Source organism: Ciconia boyciana, chromosome 3, assembly GCF_034638445.1.
Source record: "Ciconia boyciana chromosome 3, ASM3463844v1, whole genome shotgun sequence".
NCBI classification, from domain to species: Eukaryota; Metazoa; Chordata; class Aves; order Ciconiiformes; family Ciconiidae; genus Ciconia; species Ciconia boyciana.
Window position 1 is genome coordinate 24,926,017 of NC_132936.1, and position 19,752 is coordinate 24,945,768.

At 38.3% G+C, this 19,752-nt stretch overlaps 1 protein-coding gene across 1 annotated transcript in view; it reads right to left on the reverse strand.

Annotated features, from left to right (window-relative positions):
- Positions 1–19,752, reverse strand: part of CSMD1 (CUB and Sushi multiple domains 1) — a 1,308,402-nt gene that overhangs the window by 316,315 nt on the left and 972,335 nt on the right. The window contains exon 17 of the mRNA XM_072855145.1: positions 8,196–8,383. Coding sequence (XP_072711246.1) covers positions 8,196–8,383 — 188 coding nt within the window. The remainder of the gene's footprint in view (positions 1–8,195; positions 8,384–19,752) is intronic.

Below are 19,752 nucleotides of genomic sequence, written 5' to 3' on the forward strand. Positions count from 1 at the left end.
TTCTAACTTACTGGATCTGATATAGTTTAAGTGGCCAGAAATGCTTCCCTGTAATTTTACAAGGGTAACTTAGCCTCAAAAAACTGCAAGCCTGCTTACACACTTAGTCTCGATGTTCTTCCAGCAGCTCTTAAGAGTGTATCGGTGAGTGACTGCATTTGAATTGTTTGCTATCACATTACTGCCATTAAAACAAAATATTCTACAGTGATACAGTTAACAGATTTAAAAAATTCATGTTAGAGAAACATATTAATGATGTTATAAAGGAGGCAGGGAAGCAGAGGTGCTTGAAAAAGGGAAGAGAGAAGTGGGAAAATTAAGGTAGTGGAAGGGGGTATAGAGGATGAAAGGGAAGAGGGGGGGTCATGCTATTATTACAAGAGCTTTTTTCATTCCTCTTCTACATAAAAGTTGAAAAAATCTTTCTCTAAAGAATATCTGGAGGGTATTTCCAAGTGAAAGGGCATAACATAGTCAAATTTAGGAGAGCGCTTAGGTGCATATTATTTTTGTTAACGAGCTATGGAAGTCATTTAGAATGGCAGAACTAGCATGTCACCTCTCTCCTGCTCATTGCTGACAGGGAGCACTGGCATTTTAGCAGAGTTCTAGACTGAACTCCAGGACTAGCTGCAATTCTTAGGTACTAGGCACATGAGACTGTTATCATACCTTCCCTCCTGTCTGCTAAGTCATCCCTTTTCTAGACTAAACAAGTACAGACCTTTCAATGACTCCATATGTGTCATGTTTTCCATGTAAACAACCTCCTACTTTTTTTAAACTGGGTCCCAATCTGGACACAATATTGTCTCTGGTCACCAAATGAAATGAAATAATTATTTTCCAAGTCCTAGATAAAATAGTCCTGTAAACAAAAATTGTCTTTTCTGTAATTATTTTCTTTTTTTTTTTTTTATGATTAACTACAACAGCCAGAAGATTCGACTTTTTGCATTACTACTACATTTTTCTCTAGATTATTTGTGTTTTGTGTAAAAACCATATCCTTTTCTATTTTATTTCTATTTTGTATTTGTGCATGTCATTTCTCCTTCCCCATTTATGCTTAGCATGTTTCTGTATAGAGTTTGATTTTTTTTTAAATTTCAGACCATTTCTTCAGTTCATCTAGCTTGTTTTGAATTCTAACCCTCTCCACCATAGTGCTTGCTATAATTGTAAGTTGGAAACTTATCCAACCTTCTTATATTATCATAAAAGTTAATAACAAAAATATCAGATAGTTTTGGATCTAGATCAGATCAGAGTAGGAACCCTACAAATTTGAGCTAGACTGTGAACTACTAATTGCTGGCAGCTTTGCATAAAAGTTTTCAAAATTGTTCACAGCATCACAGAATCACATAACGGTTGAGGTTGGAAGGAACTTCTGTAGGTCATCTGGTTCAAGCTCCCTGCTCAAGCAGGGTCACCTAGAGCTGGTTGCACAGGACCATGTCTGGATGCATTTTTATTGCAAGCTCCAAGGATGGAGATTGCACAGCCTCTCTGGGCAACTTTTTCCAGTGCTCACTGAAGTGCTTGTTGCACCTATAATAATTTCATCTAGACCAAATCTCTATATTTTCTCTGGAAGATTTCTAAAAGCCTTATAAATGTCAACACAGAGCTGTTTCCTTCCTTTTCCATTCCCAAATCTACAAAACCAGTTAACCTGTCAAGAAAGAAACTAGATTGGCTTGACATAATCTGTTCTTATCAAATACAAATCATTTGTTCCTTATCACATTGTTTATCAGCTCGAAACTAGTATCTTTAAAGAATGAAGTTAAACTTATATCCTTGACCCTTCTGGTCCTTATCTTTTTTTTTTTTAATCTTTTTTTTTCCCCTCCTTTCTTTTAAAGGTGTGTGCCCTTCTGCAATTATTTGAAACTTCCCTACAGTTTTGAATTTTCAGACATAATTTTCTGTGGAGTGAAGACTGCTTCTGCTTTGCCTTTAAGTATAGCACAGGGAATTTCAACAGTCCCTGATGAATAAAATATATTTAATTATCTCAGTATTGTGTATTACCCTCTTCCCATATGCTGTATTCTTACCTTGTAAACGTTCACTTAATTGTGTTAAGTACATGGTCAAAATTCTTTGATGGCCATCTATAGCAATGTTTGACTATATCCAACATTTACATGATTAACTTTTGGTTTACACTTCATTAAAAGGGATTTTTAAATAGCTACAGAAATTGATAGTATTTTTTCTTTCTCTCCAAAAAATACAGTTTGCTGTTGGGCCTTAATATCATCTCTTTTATAAATGACTTTCAGAATTAATTCTTAAGAGAATGAATTTCTCAAGTTTGGTGAAGTTTAGATTTCTGAAAACCATCAACTTGATCACATTGTGTTGCCTCATTCTTTCATTTCTTAAGAGTCATAAACTCTGCTATTTCAGGGGCTCTTTCACAAAAATCGTCTTTCTTATTCAGGCTCTCTATTGGTTCTTCTTATTAGTCAGAGTAAAATCAACTGCTGAAACAAAAAGTTCTTCCCCAGCATTCAAAAAACGTTTTCCAGTGAGTGTGTCCTGGCAGTGAAAAATATACAAATCTTTTCTTCACATCGAGACTATTCACAAGGATTATGTTTTCTTCAAATGAAAAAGTGTAAGGAAGTATGTTGGTTTTATGTTATCCTTGCTAAAACTGATTGTGGGCTGTCTGAATGATGTTGACACTTTGTTATGTCCCTGAAGATTGCATATTTGTGGGTCCAAAATATTCTTTTCCAAAATCAAATCTAAAAAATTACCTAATTTTATACACTATGGATAAAGTATTACCTTTATCTTTTTTATTATCAATAACATTTAATTTAAGGAAAACCACAACACTAATTTTACTAGATTTTTTAAAAGACATAAAAGGAAAGTTTTTACAAAGATGGGTGATCCTTGACTTTAAATAATTTCCCCTGAGTATGTAAGAAAATTGGAATGTTTATCAAATACATACTGATGTACATGGTAATATGGGATGATTACAGTCTTGATGCATAACTATGATCTCTGTTCCATTTTTCAGATACATTGTAGTACAGAAAGGAATGTTAATCCATAAATAAACACAGACTTTTAAATAAATTATCTGGATTTAAGAAATAATTGCTCAATTTTCTTTTAAAATGATCATGTTTTCTTGTTCAAGGAAAGATACATTTCAAAAATACCTTAATAAAAAGTGGCTTTACATTAATGGAATCTGTGGATAAAGTTATTTTTACCTGTTTTGGTTTAAGGAAAAGACTAAGATTGCACAATCTACCTCACAGAATGAGGAGCTGCAAAAAAAACCCCCAAAATCACATAACTAGGCAAGTTGAGAGATCAGGGAGATATAAGTGAGGCATGAGGCAAGGTGGTCAAAAGAATATAGGTTAATTATTCTTGATAAAATTGACTACTTTATCAGTAGTTTTAATTAAAGAATATTATGGGTACTTTATTAATTTTTTTCTTAGATGTATAACAGATGACCTACACTGTCTTGCATTAGCTATGTTAGAAGTGTCGTCAAAAAGCTGAATTACAGACATTTAAGGCAGGGAATTAACAAATTGCCTTCACATCTGAAGTACCTTTAAGGGGTCACATTTATATTAAAGCTGTATTACAGGAATATTTTAGCTTAATAGAATATTACTGCCATCTCAGTGGCAAGTTGGTACAGCTTATATTGAGCTTTTTATTTTAAGCAAGATTAAGATCCTTCTGCCTCACAGTTCAGTGATTTAATTTATCTTCAAAGTTATTACTATAATTGGAAGATTTTTAGGACACTTCTAAATAAGATAGTTATTTGAATTTCCAAAGAAAATATTCAGAAACTTTTCTTAAAACTTACAGTTGATTGCCTTTTCTTCTACAAGTGGAAGAAATATGTAACAAATAGAAGTTCTGTTGTGATTTCTTTAACATTAGCAACTTCTATAGTTAAGCCTGCAAGGGCAATCAAAATATAATTTTGGTCTCCCCTGTTCCTGACAGACTACTCAGCATCTCCATAGAGTCTTTCCACCTGGTTTTGTTCTTTGAAAACACTGACTTAATCTGCTTAGTACTTCCATGTTAGTGGTTATTGTAACTACCTTCCCTCTGGCATGTGCACATTTATCAATACAGAGGTAAGGATCAAGGAAGGACCTATGTCTGATACCCACTACAGAAATGCTTCAGGAGCTCCCAATGCTGACTAACACAAGAAGAGAGACTCTGCAGCAAATTTCAGTTGCATTACATGAACATGTATAACACAATGCAACATAGAGACAATTTTTGTTCTGTGAGAAACCAAGTGTGAGAAGAAACCAATATAAACAGCGCGGCTGTGACTGACTTAAGGAGCCTTGAGGAGCAAATGCACTGACATAGGTATGAAGAGTTTAGTAAGCTTTCTCTATACAATTTATGCTGTGAATATGGACATACCCATTCCAGTTGGAATGTTTATATTGTATTATTTTTCTACAGTGTGGACATTCAGGGCTAGATTTGATTTCAGTTTAGGTGCTTCCACTGATGTGTCTATAGGCTTCTTTGGTCTTTAAGCTCCTTTCATAGTCCAAAGAGATCTGATCATCCCAGTCAGGGCAAACTACGGAACAATTTATTCAGCAAAATTACAAGGAGAGAAATTTTAGAATAGACAGAATAGACTACTTCAGTTGGAAGGGAACTACAATGATCATCTAGTCCAACTGCCTGACCACTTCAGGGCTGACCAAAAGTTAAAGCATGTTGTTAAGGGCATTGTCCAAATGCCTCTTAAACACAGACAGGCTTGGGGCATCGACCACCTCTCTAGGAAGCCTGTTCCAGTGTTTGACGAACCTCTCAGTAAAGAAATGCTTCCTAACATCCAGTCTAAACCTACCCTGGCACAGCTTTGAACCATTCCCATGCATCCTATCACTGGATACCAGGGAGAAGAGATCAGCACTTCCCTCTCCATTTCCACACCTCAGAAAGCTGTAGAGAGCAATGACGTCGCCTCTCAGCCTCCTTTTCTCCAAACTAGACAAGCCCAAAGTCCTCAGCCACTCCTCACAGGACATGCCTTCCAGCCCTTCCACCACCTTTGTTGTCCTCTGGATGCATTCAAGGACCTTCACATCCTTCTTAAATTGTGAGGCCCAGAACTGCACACAGTACTGAAGGTGAGGCTGCACCAACGCTGAATACAGCGGGAAAAATCACCTCTTTTGACTGGCTGGTTATGCTGTGTCTGATGCACCCCAGGATGCGGTTTGCCCTCTTGGCTGCCAGGGCACACTGCTGACTCATACTGAGCCTGCTGGCGACCAGCTCCCCCAGATCCCTTTCTGCAGGGCTGCTCTCCAGCCACTCCTCTCCCAGTTTATACTTGTGCCCGCCATTACTCCGTCCCAGGTGCAGAATCCAGCATTTGGACTTGTGAAATTTCATCCCATTAATCATAGCCCAATGCTGCAATCTATCGAGATCCCTCTGCAAGGCCTCTTGTTCCTCAAAAGAGTCAACAGCACCTGCCTGTTTGGTATCATCAGCAAACTTGCTAATGGTTCATTCAACTCTTGCCTCCAGATCATTTATAAATATATTGAACAGAACTGGCCCTAGAATTGAACCCTGAGGAATACCACTGGTGACCAGCTGCCAGCCAGATGTAGCCCCATTCACTACAACCCTTTGAGCTCTGCCCTTCAGCCAGTTCTTCACCCAGTGCACCATGAACCCGCTCATCCCACAGCTGGCCAACTTGTCCAGAAGGATGCTGTGAGGGACAGTATCAAAAGCCTTACTAAAATCCAGAAAAACTACATCCACTGCCTTCCCTTCATCCACTACGTGGGTGACCTTATCATAGAAGGATATCAAATTAGTTAAACAGGATTTCCCCTTTGTGAACCCATGTTGACTGTGCCTGATGATTGCATTATTCTTTAAATGCCTTTCAATAGTACCCAGTCTAATCTTCTCCATAATTTTTCCAGGACCTGAGGTTGGACTAATAGGTCTGTAGTTCCGTGGGTCTTCCCTCACACCCTTTTTGTAGATTGGCATAACATTGGCTAGCTTCCAGTCAGCAGGGACCTCCCCAGACTCCTAAGACCTTTGGTAGATGATTGAGAGGGTTCCTGCCATAACATCCGCTAGCTCCTTCAGTACTCCTTTGTCTCAATATACGTTTCTAGTGCTATCCTATCATAACCAGGATGTCTCCATGGAACTGGTAGACGTGGCAAAGGACTTGTGCAAAATCCAAATCTCTAGTGCAGTACTTGGCAACTAGATGACATAGTACCTAAAATAACTCTAACTCTCCATGCTTATGCAATCGAATATAGTCCCTGGATTCTACTTCAGAGTTTACTGAATTGCCCCATGGACTCTACTGATTGCATTGACCAGATGTGCATTGCCCAAAACCGTAACTTTCAGGCTCTAGACACTTCTATGTCGACACTTAAATTTAATTGTTTAATCTGCCAGCTGAATGTCATTCACAACTACATAAAAGCATAAGAGAAACAGCAGTCACTGTCTGTAACTAAGAAAACATGTTAAGCTTTTTGTTAATACCTACTGAAATTCAATTATCAGATAACTATTTAATGGGAAATATAATTCACAAAAAATTAAACATTCTCACTCCTTAAACTGAGAACTTAAAATCATTTACTCTTTTTATTAATTTCATTTCATCCTTGTGCTCATTTCTAAGCAAAAATTAATACCAGACACCCTTTTAAATGTTACTTCTACAGAAAGAGAAAGATGCTTTGTGCAGGGAGTCAATCTGCTCAGGACACTGCAAAAAAAAAAATTAGGTTTGTTATGACTTTGAAAATGAGAAATATATTAGTTTTCTATATAAAAGGCTTTTTTTAATATACTATGCATTGGAACTATATGTAAAAGAAGATGAAGATCATTTGCTAGCCTTTTGTCATCTTTACTTGTTAAAGATCTAATCCAATTTCAAGGTTTACAGTGCACTATCAAAATTAATTCTGACATTTTATCAGACTACCTAGAGAAATATCACTGAAAAACTAGTGTCATGTATGTGAGATATTAAAATTTTCAACAAAGATAAAAAATGAATATACAAATATAATTCTAAATAATTTTATAATTAGACCTTTCTCTTTAAGAATGTGTAGTGCAGATATTTTATTACTAATTGTTTTAATTTTTAACAGAACAAAAGACATCTACCTGACAGAAGGCTTAAAATAAAACACAAAATTATAAATATTTAAGGACCGTATTACAAAATGTGACAGCAACATTTAGATCCAATACAATCAGGGAAAATTAGCATCTGCACATAACTCATGCAGAAACCTACGTACTGTTCCTTGTCTTTACATGATTTAGCAGCCTTGCAGTTTACCATACTATAGTCTGTTCAGCCATTACCACCATGTCTAAGCCAAAGCTAAAAGAAGCTATGCAGAATTTCCAAGTTATGATGTAGCTAAGAAATATAAGTTTAGGCACTCATTTCAGATGTAATATGACAGCAAATTTACTTCAATCAGGTTAGTTTCTAGATAAGAACAATTGATAAAAACAACGTTATTTGTTTTGCACAATCACACTAAACACATACGTCCTCTTTATTCAGTGAATGGCTATGCTATCATATAAAGATCAGTATGACTTCAGACAGTTTAATATATGTAATTTTATGTATCTAATTTAAAAGCAAATGCTATTACAATGATTCTATAGTTCACAGGGAGATATTAATATGCATTTATTTGCATTTTGGAATCATCGTGGATAAGGCCTAATTCTGCTCAATACTGCAAAATTGTATTAAAATCAGAGAAAGAGAAAAAGAGAGAGAGAAACTGAGAGAGAAGGGGGGGGAAACCCAAACCAAAAAAGAACAATATATCTTTACCCATAAGGGCAAGTTTCTAAAATTGCTCTTCATTTGGTTAAACACCTAGGTCCATAAACATTCTGAATAACATACAAGAACTCATGAAGAAAAGATTTCCAAAATGAATTAATAGTTTCAGAGTTATCTGTCAGTACAGCATAGAGTAAACATAATTTGTTCTTATACAAATACAATTACTGAAGTTTATTTATTCACAATAATTTGCTCATTTTCAAATGGAATGTTATTTTCAAAATTAAATAAAAATCTATCAGAGAAATATCAGGCTTACTCTCATAGTGAATTAGGAAACCAATGCTTGAACGACTGTTGTCTGTAGTGAACAGCAGATACATGTAATTTCCAGTACTGATAAGGAACTGGGGTGCTTGTGTTCCATGGTATTCTCCAATTAATGGTGATGAGTTAGCTGGTCCATCTCTGACTTCCAAAGTATCATAATTAACTTCAGTCTGAAATCTGAAAAGGAATATGCAAGTCAGCTGGTAGGCAGAGGAATTATGTTATTTTCTTTAACTGTCAGAAATTCAACCCATGTGTAACTGATCAAGAATATAATACATATAAAAATTTGCGTATCTACAGATAAAAATTTGCATATCTACAGATCCATCGGTGTATTACTGAAGATAACAACTAAGGAAGGTTTTACGCATCTTTTTCCTTGCTTTGTTGTGTCTGGTATCAGATAAAATTCATAATGGATGTAATATACTTCAGATCAAGTATATGACTGGGCTTCAGAAAGACATTTAGTGGGGAACCTGGGTAGAAAACTGCAAATTGTCTCAAAGAAAACTGCATTATGAAGATCCAAGAAATTTCTTGCCCTCAGGCTAAATAATTGTTAGACATCTTCAATAATATTTCATTATTTTACCTCAAGAATTTCATTATTTGATATTTGCTATTTGGCAAAAGCTGTTTTACATATTCAGCTGTTTAATTTTTTATCCAAAGATTTTTTCTAACATAGTTTGCTACTTTACTTTTAAATAATTATTTTTGTCCTATGCAGTAAAGCAGTACAAAAATACTAAACTTAAATCAGGCCCTCATTTTTAAATTTGTTACAGTTATAATAAGCAGAATTCCTTAGTTTATCTCAATGTGTCAAAAAAACAGATAATATCAACAAGATTGGACAAAGTGAAGGAGACTAACGAGATAGTTGATTTACAAACAAATAAATTTAAATCAACAGCAGCATCAATGTCTGTGTCAATCACTAAACCACGTCACATTTTTCCAGTTCATAAAGAATGTCTACGTGTGCAGTCATTCACTGCTAGTTGTTCTTAAATCAAACAGCTCAAATCTGCTCTTTCTGTAGATGAAATTTTGACTGGCATTTTTCACATCAGATGCTTTTCAAGACAGTTTGTGATTATATCAGATACTCTTGCAAGCTGCAGCATCTAAACCTTGCACGCATCAATTTTCCTGTCAACAAAGCTTGTGTTATTACACAGATGTCTATACTGGTCTAAATATATTTGCCTGCAAACCCAATATTCTTATTTTTATAAGATGTTAATCTTTCACAGCAAGTATATAAAAAAGCATATGTTCTGAGATTTTATCTTCTTTTCCCATAGGGCTTATTAGTTCAGTTTCTGAGAGCAACAAACTGTGCCCCTATGCAATATAACAATTTTTTCTAAGTGAATGCTCTTAAGCTGTCTTGCCAATATGGGACACATGTTTAGTGGGTCTGGAGATAAGAAACTCTGGTTTTGTAATTAAGGAAAACTGCAAATTATTAAACATTCAGAAAAGGGGAAATACATGGGACATTCCTTCAAAGTGTAAATAAACTTTATAATTTGTTAGGTAATGATGACAGAATGAACAAGTTCCCCAGCCAGGCCATTATATTTTACAGACCAATTAGCATTGGTCATATAAAATCATCTTCACAGACACATCAGTATCAGTAACAGCAAGTATTTAGTAGTCTCTGTAGGTCTTCTCTCACGATTCCCTGAAAATAAAAGCACATTCAGAAATCAGAAAGTATTTGTTTGCTTAACTATCAGAGCTAATGACTGCTTGGAAACTGACAGGCCCTTCACATTATTCCCTCCTCTTCACACAGAAAACTCTCTAGATTTATGGTGCTTTCAACCAAGTGACCTACTCTGTTTGGATATGTTGGCTAAAATCCAGATGACTGCTTTCACTGCTATCTATCCACTCTGACAGTGGAATACAGGACTTGCAGGCTCGCTAATACATTAAGCATTGTCAGGACCAGTGTCTGGCAGTGAAGCCAGCTAGCATGGAATGGCCTACATCCATACTATTAAATACATCCTTTAGCCTCTGAAACAGGGAGATATTATTCAAATTTCCTATTATGAATGGTTGCTTGCCCACACTAACTCCTGACCATGCTTGACAATTATTTGGGAAAATGCTTGTTGGCAAGCTCAGTAAGTAAGTTACAGACTACTTCAACAATTTAACTGCACAAACACATGAGTTCTTGTGACTGGGAAGGTTCTCTGATTATGTTTAATTCACCAAAAATAGACAGTCACAGAGGGCATCACTAAAGTACTTGACAGTTTTTCAGTACCTTTCCATAATTTCAGAGATTATACATTGATTTACCCTGCAGCAGAATGAGGAAAACAGATACTGGTAGGCTGGTTTAAATACTTTATTTGTACTCATAATGAATGGACTCAAGATCAATAATTCAATAGTTCAATTATTTTGACAGTTGTGTTTGTGAGGGAAACTAATTAGGAATAAAGTGCTCTCAGCCAGCAATTGCAGTTTTCTTAGCAGTGCTATGATCTCCTGATCATAATCCTGATCATACTGATCTCCCTCTATGACAAGGTGACCCGCTTAGTGGATGAGGGAAAGGCTGTTGGTGTTGTCTACCTAGACTTTAGTAAAGCCTTTGACACGGTTTCCCACAGCATTCTCCTGGAGAAACTGGCTGCTCATGGCTTGGACGGGCGTAAGCTGCACTGGGTAAAAAACTGGCTGGATGGCCGGGCCCAAAGAGCTGTGGTGAATGGAGTTAAATCGAGTTGGCGGCTGGTCACAAGTGGTGTTCCCCAGGGCTCAGTACTGGGGCTAGTTCTGTTTCATATCTTTATCAATGATCTGGATGAGGGGATCAAGTGCACCCTCAGGAAGTTTGCAGATGACACCAAGTTGGGCAGGAGTGTTGATCTGCTTGAGGGTAGGAAGGCTCTACAGAGGGTTCTGGATGGGCTGGATCAATGGGCTGAGGTCAATTGTATGAGGTTCAACAGGCTAAGTGCCGGGTCCTGCACTTGGCTCACAACAACCCCATGCAACGCTACAGGCTTGGGGAAGAGTGGCTGGAAAGCTGCCTGGCGGAAAAGGACCTGGGGGTGTTGGTCGACAGCCGGCTGAACATGAGCCAGCAGTGTGCCCAGGTGGCCAAGAAGGCCAACAGCATCCTGGCTTGTATCAGAAATAGTGTGGCCAGCAGGACTAGGGACGTGATTGTCCCCCTGTACTTGGCACTGGTGAGGCCGCACCTCTAATACTGTGTTCAGTTTTGGGCTCCCTGCTACAAGAAAGACACTGAGTTGCTGGAGTGTGTCCAAAGAAGGACAACAAAGCTGGTGAAAGGTCTAGAGCACAAGTCTTATGAGGAGCGGCTGAGGGAAGTGGGGTTGTTTAGCCTGGAGAAAAGGAGGCTGAAGGGAGACCTTATTGCTCTCTACAGCTACCTGAAAGGAGGTTGTAGAGAGGTGGGGGTTGGTCTCTTCTCCCAAGCAACAAGCCATAGGACAAGGGGAGATAGCCTCAGGTTGCCCCAGGGGAAGTTTAGACTGGATATTAGGAAATATTTCTTCACCGAAAGGGTTGTCAAGCGTTGGAACAGGCTGCCCAGGGAAGTGGTTGAGTCACCATCCCTGGAAGTATTTAAAAGACATGTAGATGTGGTGCTTAGGGCCATGGTTTAGTGGTGGACTTGGCAGTGCTAGGTTAACAGTTGGACTTGATGATTTTAAAGGTCTTTTCCAACCTAAATGATTAAATGATTCTATGATTCTTTGACAACAGTGGCTTGCAAATCTTTGCTGGAGACAGAAAACTTAAGAAAAACTCCTACAAGAATTGCTACCCACTACAACAACCTTTATTCCCAGGAGGTTCTTGCTCATCTCAAACTTAGAAGGAAAATATTGGCCCACTGTTAAACAGGAGAGGTGAATTAGTCACCAACAATGCTGAAAAGGCAGAGGTTCTCAATGCTTTCTTCACCTCTGGCTTTACGAGTGCTTTTGGGCCCCAGGCCTTGGGAAAAAAAATCCAGGTTGATGCAAACACAGTCCCACCGTTAGTGAAGAAAGAGTTGGTATGTGAAATATTGCAGGAGCTTGACCCCTATAAATCGTTGGGCCCTGACAATATCCACCTGAGGGTGTTAAGAGAGCTGGCTGATGTCATTGCGAGGCTGCTCTCCATAACCTTTGAGAAGTCGTGGAGATCAGGGCACATCCCAGAAGACTGGAAGAAGGCTAATGTCACCAGGATTTACAAGAAGGGCTTAAAGGAAGATCCAGGAAATTATAGGCCCATCAGTCTTACTTCAGTCCCTGGGAAAGTTATGAAACGAATCCTCCTGTGGCCTATCACAAGTCAAATGAAACACACAATTGGGAAAAGCCAGCACGGATTCACCAAGGACAAATCGTGCTTGACAAACCTGATTGCCTTCTATGACAAAGTAACCTGCTTGGTTGATGTGGGGCGAGCTGTGAACATTGTCTACCGGGATTTCTCCAAGGCTTTTGATATGGTTTCCCACAGCATCCTTCTAGAGAAACTGATGCGTTACTCACTAGACACATGGTCTGTGCAGTGGGTGGGGATCTGGCTGACAGGCTGCACCCAGAGGTTGGTGGTAAATAGCTCCTTTTCAAACTGGCAACCTGTCACAAGTGGGGTCTCCTAGGGATTGATATTGGGCCCAGCACTGTTTAATATTTTCATAAGTGATCTGGATGATGGGATCAAGTGTACCCTGGTGAAGTTTGCCGATGATACTAAACTGAGTGGCGAAGTCGACACTTCAGAAGGGAGAGTCACCCTGCAGAAAGACCTGGATAGGCTGGAAGAGTGGACTAACAAGAACCTTATGAAGTTCAACAAGGACAAATGTAAGGTCTTGCACCTGGGAAAACATAATCCAGGAGCGCAGCACAGGCTGGGATCTACCCAGCTGGGGAGCAGCTCTGTGGAAAGGGACCTGGTAGACAACAAGCTCAAGCTCAATATGAGTGAACAGTGTGCTGCTGTGGCAAAGAAAGCCAACAGGATGCTGGGTTGCATCAACACGGGCATCACCAGCTGTCCTGGTTTCAGCTGAGACAGAGTTAATTTTCTTTATAGTGGCTGGTATGGGGCTATGTTTTGGATTTGTGCTGAAAACAGTGTTGATAATACAGAGATGTTTTAGTTGTTGCTGCACTAGTCAAGGACTTTTCAGCTTTCCATGCTCTGCCAGGTGCAGAAGAAGCTGGGAGGGGGCACAGCCAGGAGAGTTGATCCAAACTGACCAAAGGGCTATTCCATACCACATGACGTCATGCTCAGTATATAAAGCTGGGGAAGAAGAAGGAAGGGGGGGACATTTGGAGTGATGGCGTTTGTCTTCCCAAGTAACCACTACGCGTGATGGAGCCCTGCTTTCCTGGAGATGGCTGAACACCTGCCTGCCCATGGGAAGTAGTGAAGGAATTCCTTGTTTTGCTTTGATTGCATGCGCGGCTTTTGCTTTACCTATTAAACTGTTTTTATCTCAACCCTCGAGTTTTCTTACTTTTGCTCTTCCGATTCTCTCCCCCGCCCCACCGGGGGGGGAGTGAGCGAGCGGCTGCGTGGTGCTTAGTTGCCAGCTGGGGCTAAACCACGACACCAGCAGAGATAAAGAAGTCATTATCCCACTCTACTCAGCGCTTGTCAGGCCACACTTGGAATACTGTGTTCAGTTTTGGTCCCTGCTATACAAAAAAGATGTGGACAGGCTGGAGAGGGTGCAGAGAAGGGCCACAAAGATGATCAAAGGACTGGGGAGCCTGCCATACAAGGAAAGGCTGAGAGAACTGGGTTTGTTCAGCCTTGAGAAAACAAGGCTTAGGGGAGACCTTATCACCATGTTGCAGTATTTAAACGGTGGCTACAAAGAAGATGGAGACTCCCTTCTTAAAAGGAGTCACATGGAAAAGGCAAGGGGTAATGGGTACAAATTACTCCTGGGGAGATTCCGATTGGACACAAGAGGAAATTTTTTCATGATGAGAACAATCAGCCATTGGAATAATCTCCCCAGGGAAGTGGTGGATTCCCCAACATTGGATATTTTTAAGATTTGGCTGGACAGGGTGCTGGGCCGTCTTGTCTAGACTGTGCTTTTGCCAAGAAAGGTTGGACTATGTGATCCTTGAGGTCCCTTCCAACCTAGTTTCTATGATTCTATGATGCTATGAATTTATTTCTAGTTCACTTGTCTGTTTTTGAGGGGTTGGGGGGGGGGTGTTTTTTGGGTTGTGATTTTTTTTGCAATCTTTGCACTGTCACTGAAATGATAAATCAAGATAATTTATTATTGGAAGTTCTGCATCCTTACTGAAAGTATTTAATTAAGAGTTACTTTCTGTTTTTTTTTTTTAATTTTATTTTAATGTTTATTAGCATACTTATGTTAGTAAAAGTTAGGATATTCTCCAAACGTTCAGAGAGAATTTTAAAAATACTTCGGTAATGGTATATTATACTGTTCTTCATATATAGTTAGGTAGGTTTTGAATAAGGAGGTTTCTTTTATATACTATCCAATAAGTTTTCATTAATAGTCAAAGTACCAAAAATCTTCCAGTCAGCAGTTACCCTCCTAGCCCCTTTCCTTATGGCTTGAATCGATTAGATTTTACTTTTTTGTTACGCTTCCAGGCATTAGTCCTGATCTGAAATGCAAAATGTTTCAATGTAAAATGTTCATAGGGTTACTCAGTCATTTGCTGCTATTTCTGGAAAGTTTATAAGTACTCTGGTAAGGCACATTCGTCTAGCAACATTAAAGCTTCATTAGCTCAAGAGTGAGATAATTTACATTATGAATAGCACATTCGTGCAAAGTTTCATTCTGGCCGCTATATCTGTGATGGCAAGTCATATAGCAAAGTATAAAAGGGTTCATTTTTCCCCAAACTAGACAAAATACTTGACAAAATATTGTACTTGTCAATTAATTGACAAAATCAATTAATTGATCTTTTTAATTTATTTGATAGTGATTTTGCTTACTGATTTGTAATTTGCTAATATTATAGTCAGACAGCAGAGTTAGTTTCTTGTAAGTAATAAAAAGGTTTTCCATCCAATTTTTAATCTGGGTAGCAAAGCTTTCATGTTAACAATGAAAATAACTTTATTGCAAAAGGGAGATTATTATACTATCATTAACTTCCCAGAGTATAACACTTTTAACAAAATTTATAATGTGATGTAGTAAAGCTATACAATTTTCTAAACTTGCCAGGAAAGATTCATAAACCTCCAAAGAAAGCAAGGAAAAGTTTCTTCTCCATTTACCAAAACCAGTGTGCTTAATGGTAATATTGTTTTGTAATTGAAACATTTAGAGAAAGGAGACAGAATCCTTCTTTTAATAGTGCCGATATAAAGCTGGAGTAGATTAATTGATTGTCAGCTGTACTTTAAAAATTATACATGATCAGAATTGTCAATTTTGTATGAGGGTAAACTCCCAAGTTCTTGTTTAATTTCATTGCAGTTCAATTTGTACACAAAGCTCTAGAATTCTTTCAATGGTCTATGTGTGCACATCTGTCTAAAATTCGGTAAATTTAGTTCTTAAACTGGACCATATGTCACAGAAGTCTGTTTCCCATTAATTTTCTCAGAAATATAGTGGTCATACTGTTAAGGTCATAGTCGGTCATCCAAACATCTGCAACTTCAGGCAACGCATTTCCTTTTATAAAATTAAAATGCTCCATCTTACAATAATATGGCTGTTTGCTTTCACTGCATTTGGGAAGATGTCCCTGAACCTCAGGCTTCTGATGATTAATTTTTTTTAAAAAGTTGGAAAATAAATATAAGCTTATAATTAATATATTAAGGCTTTAATGAGAAAAAAAAAAATAGCAACTTAAAATTCTGGAACTTCCTGCTGAATGCAATGAAAGCAAACAACCTTTTGTTGTTGTAAGAACTAACATGATAATTTTATGAAAGCTGTTTAAACAGTTCCATTCTTCTCTGGTATTGTTCATTCTGTCCTTTGTATTTATAATAAGAAAACAAAACAGGACTGGAAAAAGGATACAGTAAACTAAATATACAACCTATTTTAATCTTCTCCCCTATGTTATGTTTCATGCCTCTAATCATGTTCACAAAATTCTTCTATGCATGTGTTAGTTTTCATTCATATTTATTAACAAAAGGTTACCTGAACTTTAGCAGCTCAGTGACCAGTGTCAGTTCAAAACGCATCATTTTATATATCAAGGTGGAATCATTTTTCTTATATGATTCACTTTGCATTTATTTAATCTACCTGCAGTTTTGTTGCCCAGATATCCAGTCTTGTAAGAATCTTCAGCAATTCTTCAGTCATCCCTTGTTTTTAATATCCTGAATAACTTAGTATTATTAGTCTAATTTTCTCCTTTTTAAGATCATTTCTGAACATGCTGAACAGTTTTGAACATAATAAAGATCTCTGTAGAACATCCAAAATTCCACAGTGAGACTTATCGTCTGTTAATTAAGTTTTTATTAATGTAATGTTCTTCCTTGTATTAAAATGATGCTTAGCTTTTTAACAGCCATTTGCAGGGTGAGGTGCAAAATACAAAACTTGCATTTTGAAAACCCAGGTAAACTATATCCAACATATTTCTATACTTTATGACACCATCGAAGAATTCTAATAGGTTTCTGAGATAGGATTTCTTTACAAAAGCCATATTGACACTTCCTCAGTATATTGTATTTCTCTGTGCTTCCACTAGTGCTACACTTTCTTATAGTTTTCATAGTGGGCATCCAGTATGCAGTTCCTTAGATCACCATGAAAGACTTAAAAGATCTGGTTCCTGAAGTTCACAGGTATCAAGACAGTTTTAAAAGAACAGTTACAGTTACACACAACCTTCAATTGTTCAGCCATCTCATCTTTTGTATTCATTCAGGGCTCTTGGGTGAATGCTGTCTAGTTCTGGTGACTTGCTGTTCACCTTGTCTGTATATGTCACCACCCCTATCAATGGCACTTCAGTCTGAGACAGATATTCCAGTGAGTTCCCCAAACTGAAGAATGTTGTGAATGTTAAGTTTACATGGGTGCAAGAGGGAAACAAACAAATCAATGGCAGTGATACATGCAGAAACTCACTAAGCACATTAAAAACCCCACCTTTCAGTTCAGGAATGTCCTGAGTTGCAAAATGGAGAAGTACTTAGAGGAAATATCAGACACTTACCTGGTCCTCACACTCTTCCCTAGGATTCTGCATTTTTGTTCCTGTGAGGAACACAATATCGAGCAAGATGGATCTTTGATTTGACCCACTAACAGTCACTTTTACATTCTTCTGCTCTTCTCTCCATTAATTTTCATCCCTTTTCATTTCTGCTCTTAGAAATAGAAGGCTGAATGATACTGAGAAATTTTGCTCATCATTGTTGACTCCATGCAAAGGTGAAACTAGACACAGATTATTGCCTTCCCTTGGGTAATAGGCCAGTACAAAACAGGAAGGCCAGTACCATAGAAGCCACTGCAGCCTAGCTCCAGGCGCTGTCTTTTGTACTGTCCTTTGCATCTTTTTGTCAAGTAGAGTATTTAGTGTGATACTAGTATCTAGATGAAACACCTAAAAAAATTGATATATTTTTCTTATTTTACAAAGATGCTTGAAGGGTGAAGATTTCTAAAATTTTGTTTTATTTTTTTAAGCACTTTCTTTCTTTGGAAAAATATTCACAATTTTGTTAGATACTTGTATGGTTAGACAAAAGTACTAATTGAGGTCACAATAATTACAAAAGTATTAAAAATGCTGCAGTTCACATTCCTTGTGCCTAAATACACTTTCACTACCTACTGACTCCACATAGGAGGTAGGCTAGGCTGAAAATTATTCCCCTTGACAAATAGATTATTACTCCAAAAGAAACCTGCACACTACACAGAGACCTAATCCCAGTGCATTCCAGTAGCTGTAATTTAGGTCCACACTGAGATAAAGTTTTTGCGAAGTAATTGGGATGATAATTTCAGTCAGATAATACTTTAAAATGAAGTTTAAGACTCTTCCTTTAACAATATTCTGATGTCTGGACATCTTTTTTCTTTCTTGTTTTGATCTCTGTGTCAGTACCCATGGTGAAACCTGCAGTATCCAGACAAACAAAATCCTGATATCCCCTCTGTTAGCATATAGTATGCTAACATACACTTAAGTAGAATCATGGAACCACAGAATATCTCAAGCTGGGAGGGACCCATAAGGATCATCGAGTCCAACTCCCTGCTTCTCGCAGGACTACCTAAAACTAAACCATATGACCAAGAGCGTTGTCCAGATGCTCCTTGAACTCTGACAGGCTTGGTGCTGTGACCACTTCCCTGGGGAGCCTGTTCCAGTGACCGACCATCCTCCCAGTGAAGGACCTTTTCCTAATGTCGAATCTGAACTTCCCCTGACACAGTTTCATTCCACTTGCTCATGTCCTGTTGCTGGTCACCAGAGAGAGGAGATCAGCACCTCCTCCTCCATTACCCGCCTTGAGGAAGTTGTAGACTGCGATGAGGTCACCCCTCAGCCTTCTCTTCTCCAAGATGAGCAAACCAAGTGGCCTCAGCTGCTCCTCGTAAATCTTGCCCTCAAAACCTTTTACCATCTTGGTCGCCCTCCTCTGGACACACTGTAATAGTTTGATGTCCTTATATTGAGGCATCCAAAACTGCACACAGTACTCGACATGGGTCTGCAGCAGTGCCGTGTAGAGTGGGACAATCACCTCCTTTGCCCGCTAGTTATGCTGTGCTTGATGCACCCCAGGACACGGTTGGCCCTTTTGGCTGTCAGGGCGCACTGTTGGCTCATATTCAACTTGCCATCAACCCAAACCCTCAGATCTCTTTCTGTGGGGCTGCTCTCCAGCCTCTTGTCCCCAATTTGTACATATAACCAGGATTACTCCATCCCACGTAGAGAATCCAGCACTTGTTCTTGTTAAATTTCATATGGTTGGTGATTGCCCAGCTCTCTAGTCTATCCAGATCTCTCTGTAAGGCCTCTCTATGCTTGAGGGAGTCCACAACTCCTCCTAGTTTAGTATCATCGGCAAACTTACTTAATGTACATTTGATTCCTGTGTCCAGATCAATTATAAAAATGTTAAAGAGCACTGGCCCTAAAATTGAGCCCTGGGGAACCCCAGTGGTGACTGGCCACCAGCCTGAGGTAACCGCATTTACTATAACTCTTTGAGCCTGACCTGTCAGCCAATTGCTCACCCAACATTTTATGGACTTGTCTAGCTATGTGATGTATGTTGCATCAGAGAAAAATCCTAACAGGAAAAAATAATGTATCCAACACACAGTACTCAGAACTTTTTTTACAAATCTTTTTTTTCCCTAGGAAAATTATGTTCTCTTATAGTAAGACCTGGTCATCATCAAGGACAGTATATAGTTGTACCTGAACACAAAAGTAGTCAAAAGTCCAAAAGATATCCCTATTTATGTGCTAGGAGGTGGAAAATTAATGCAAATTGTTTAAAAC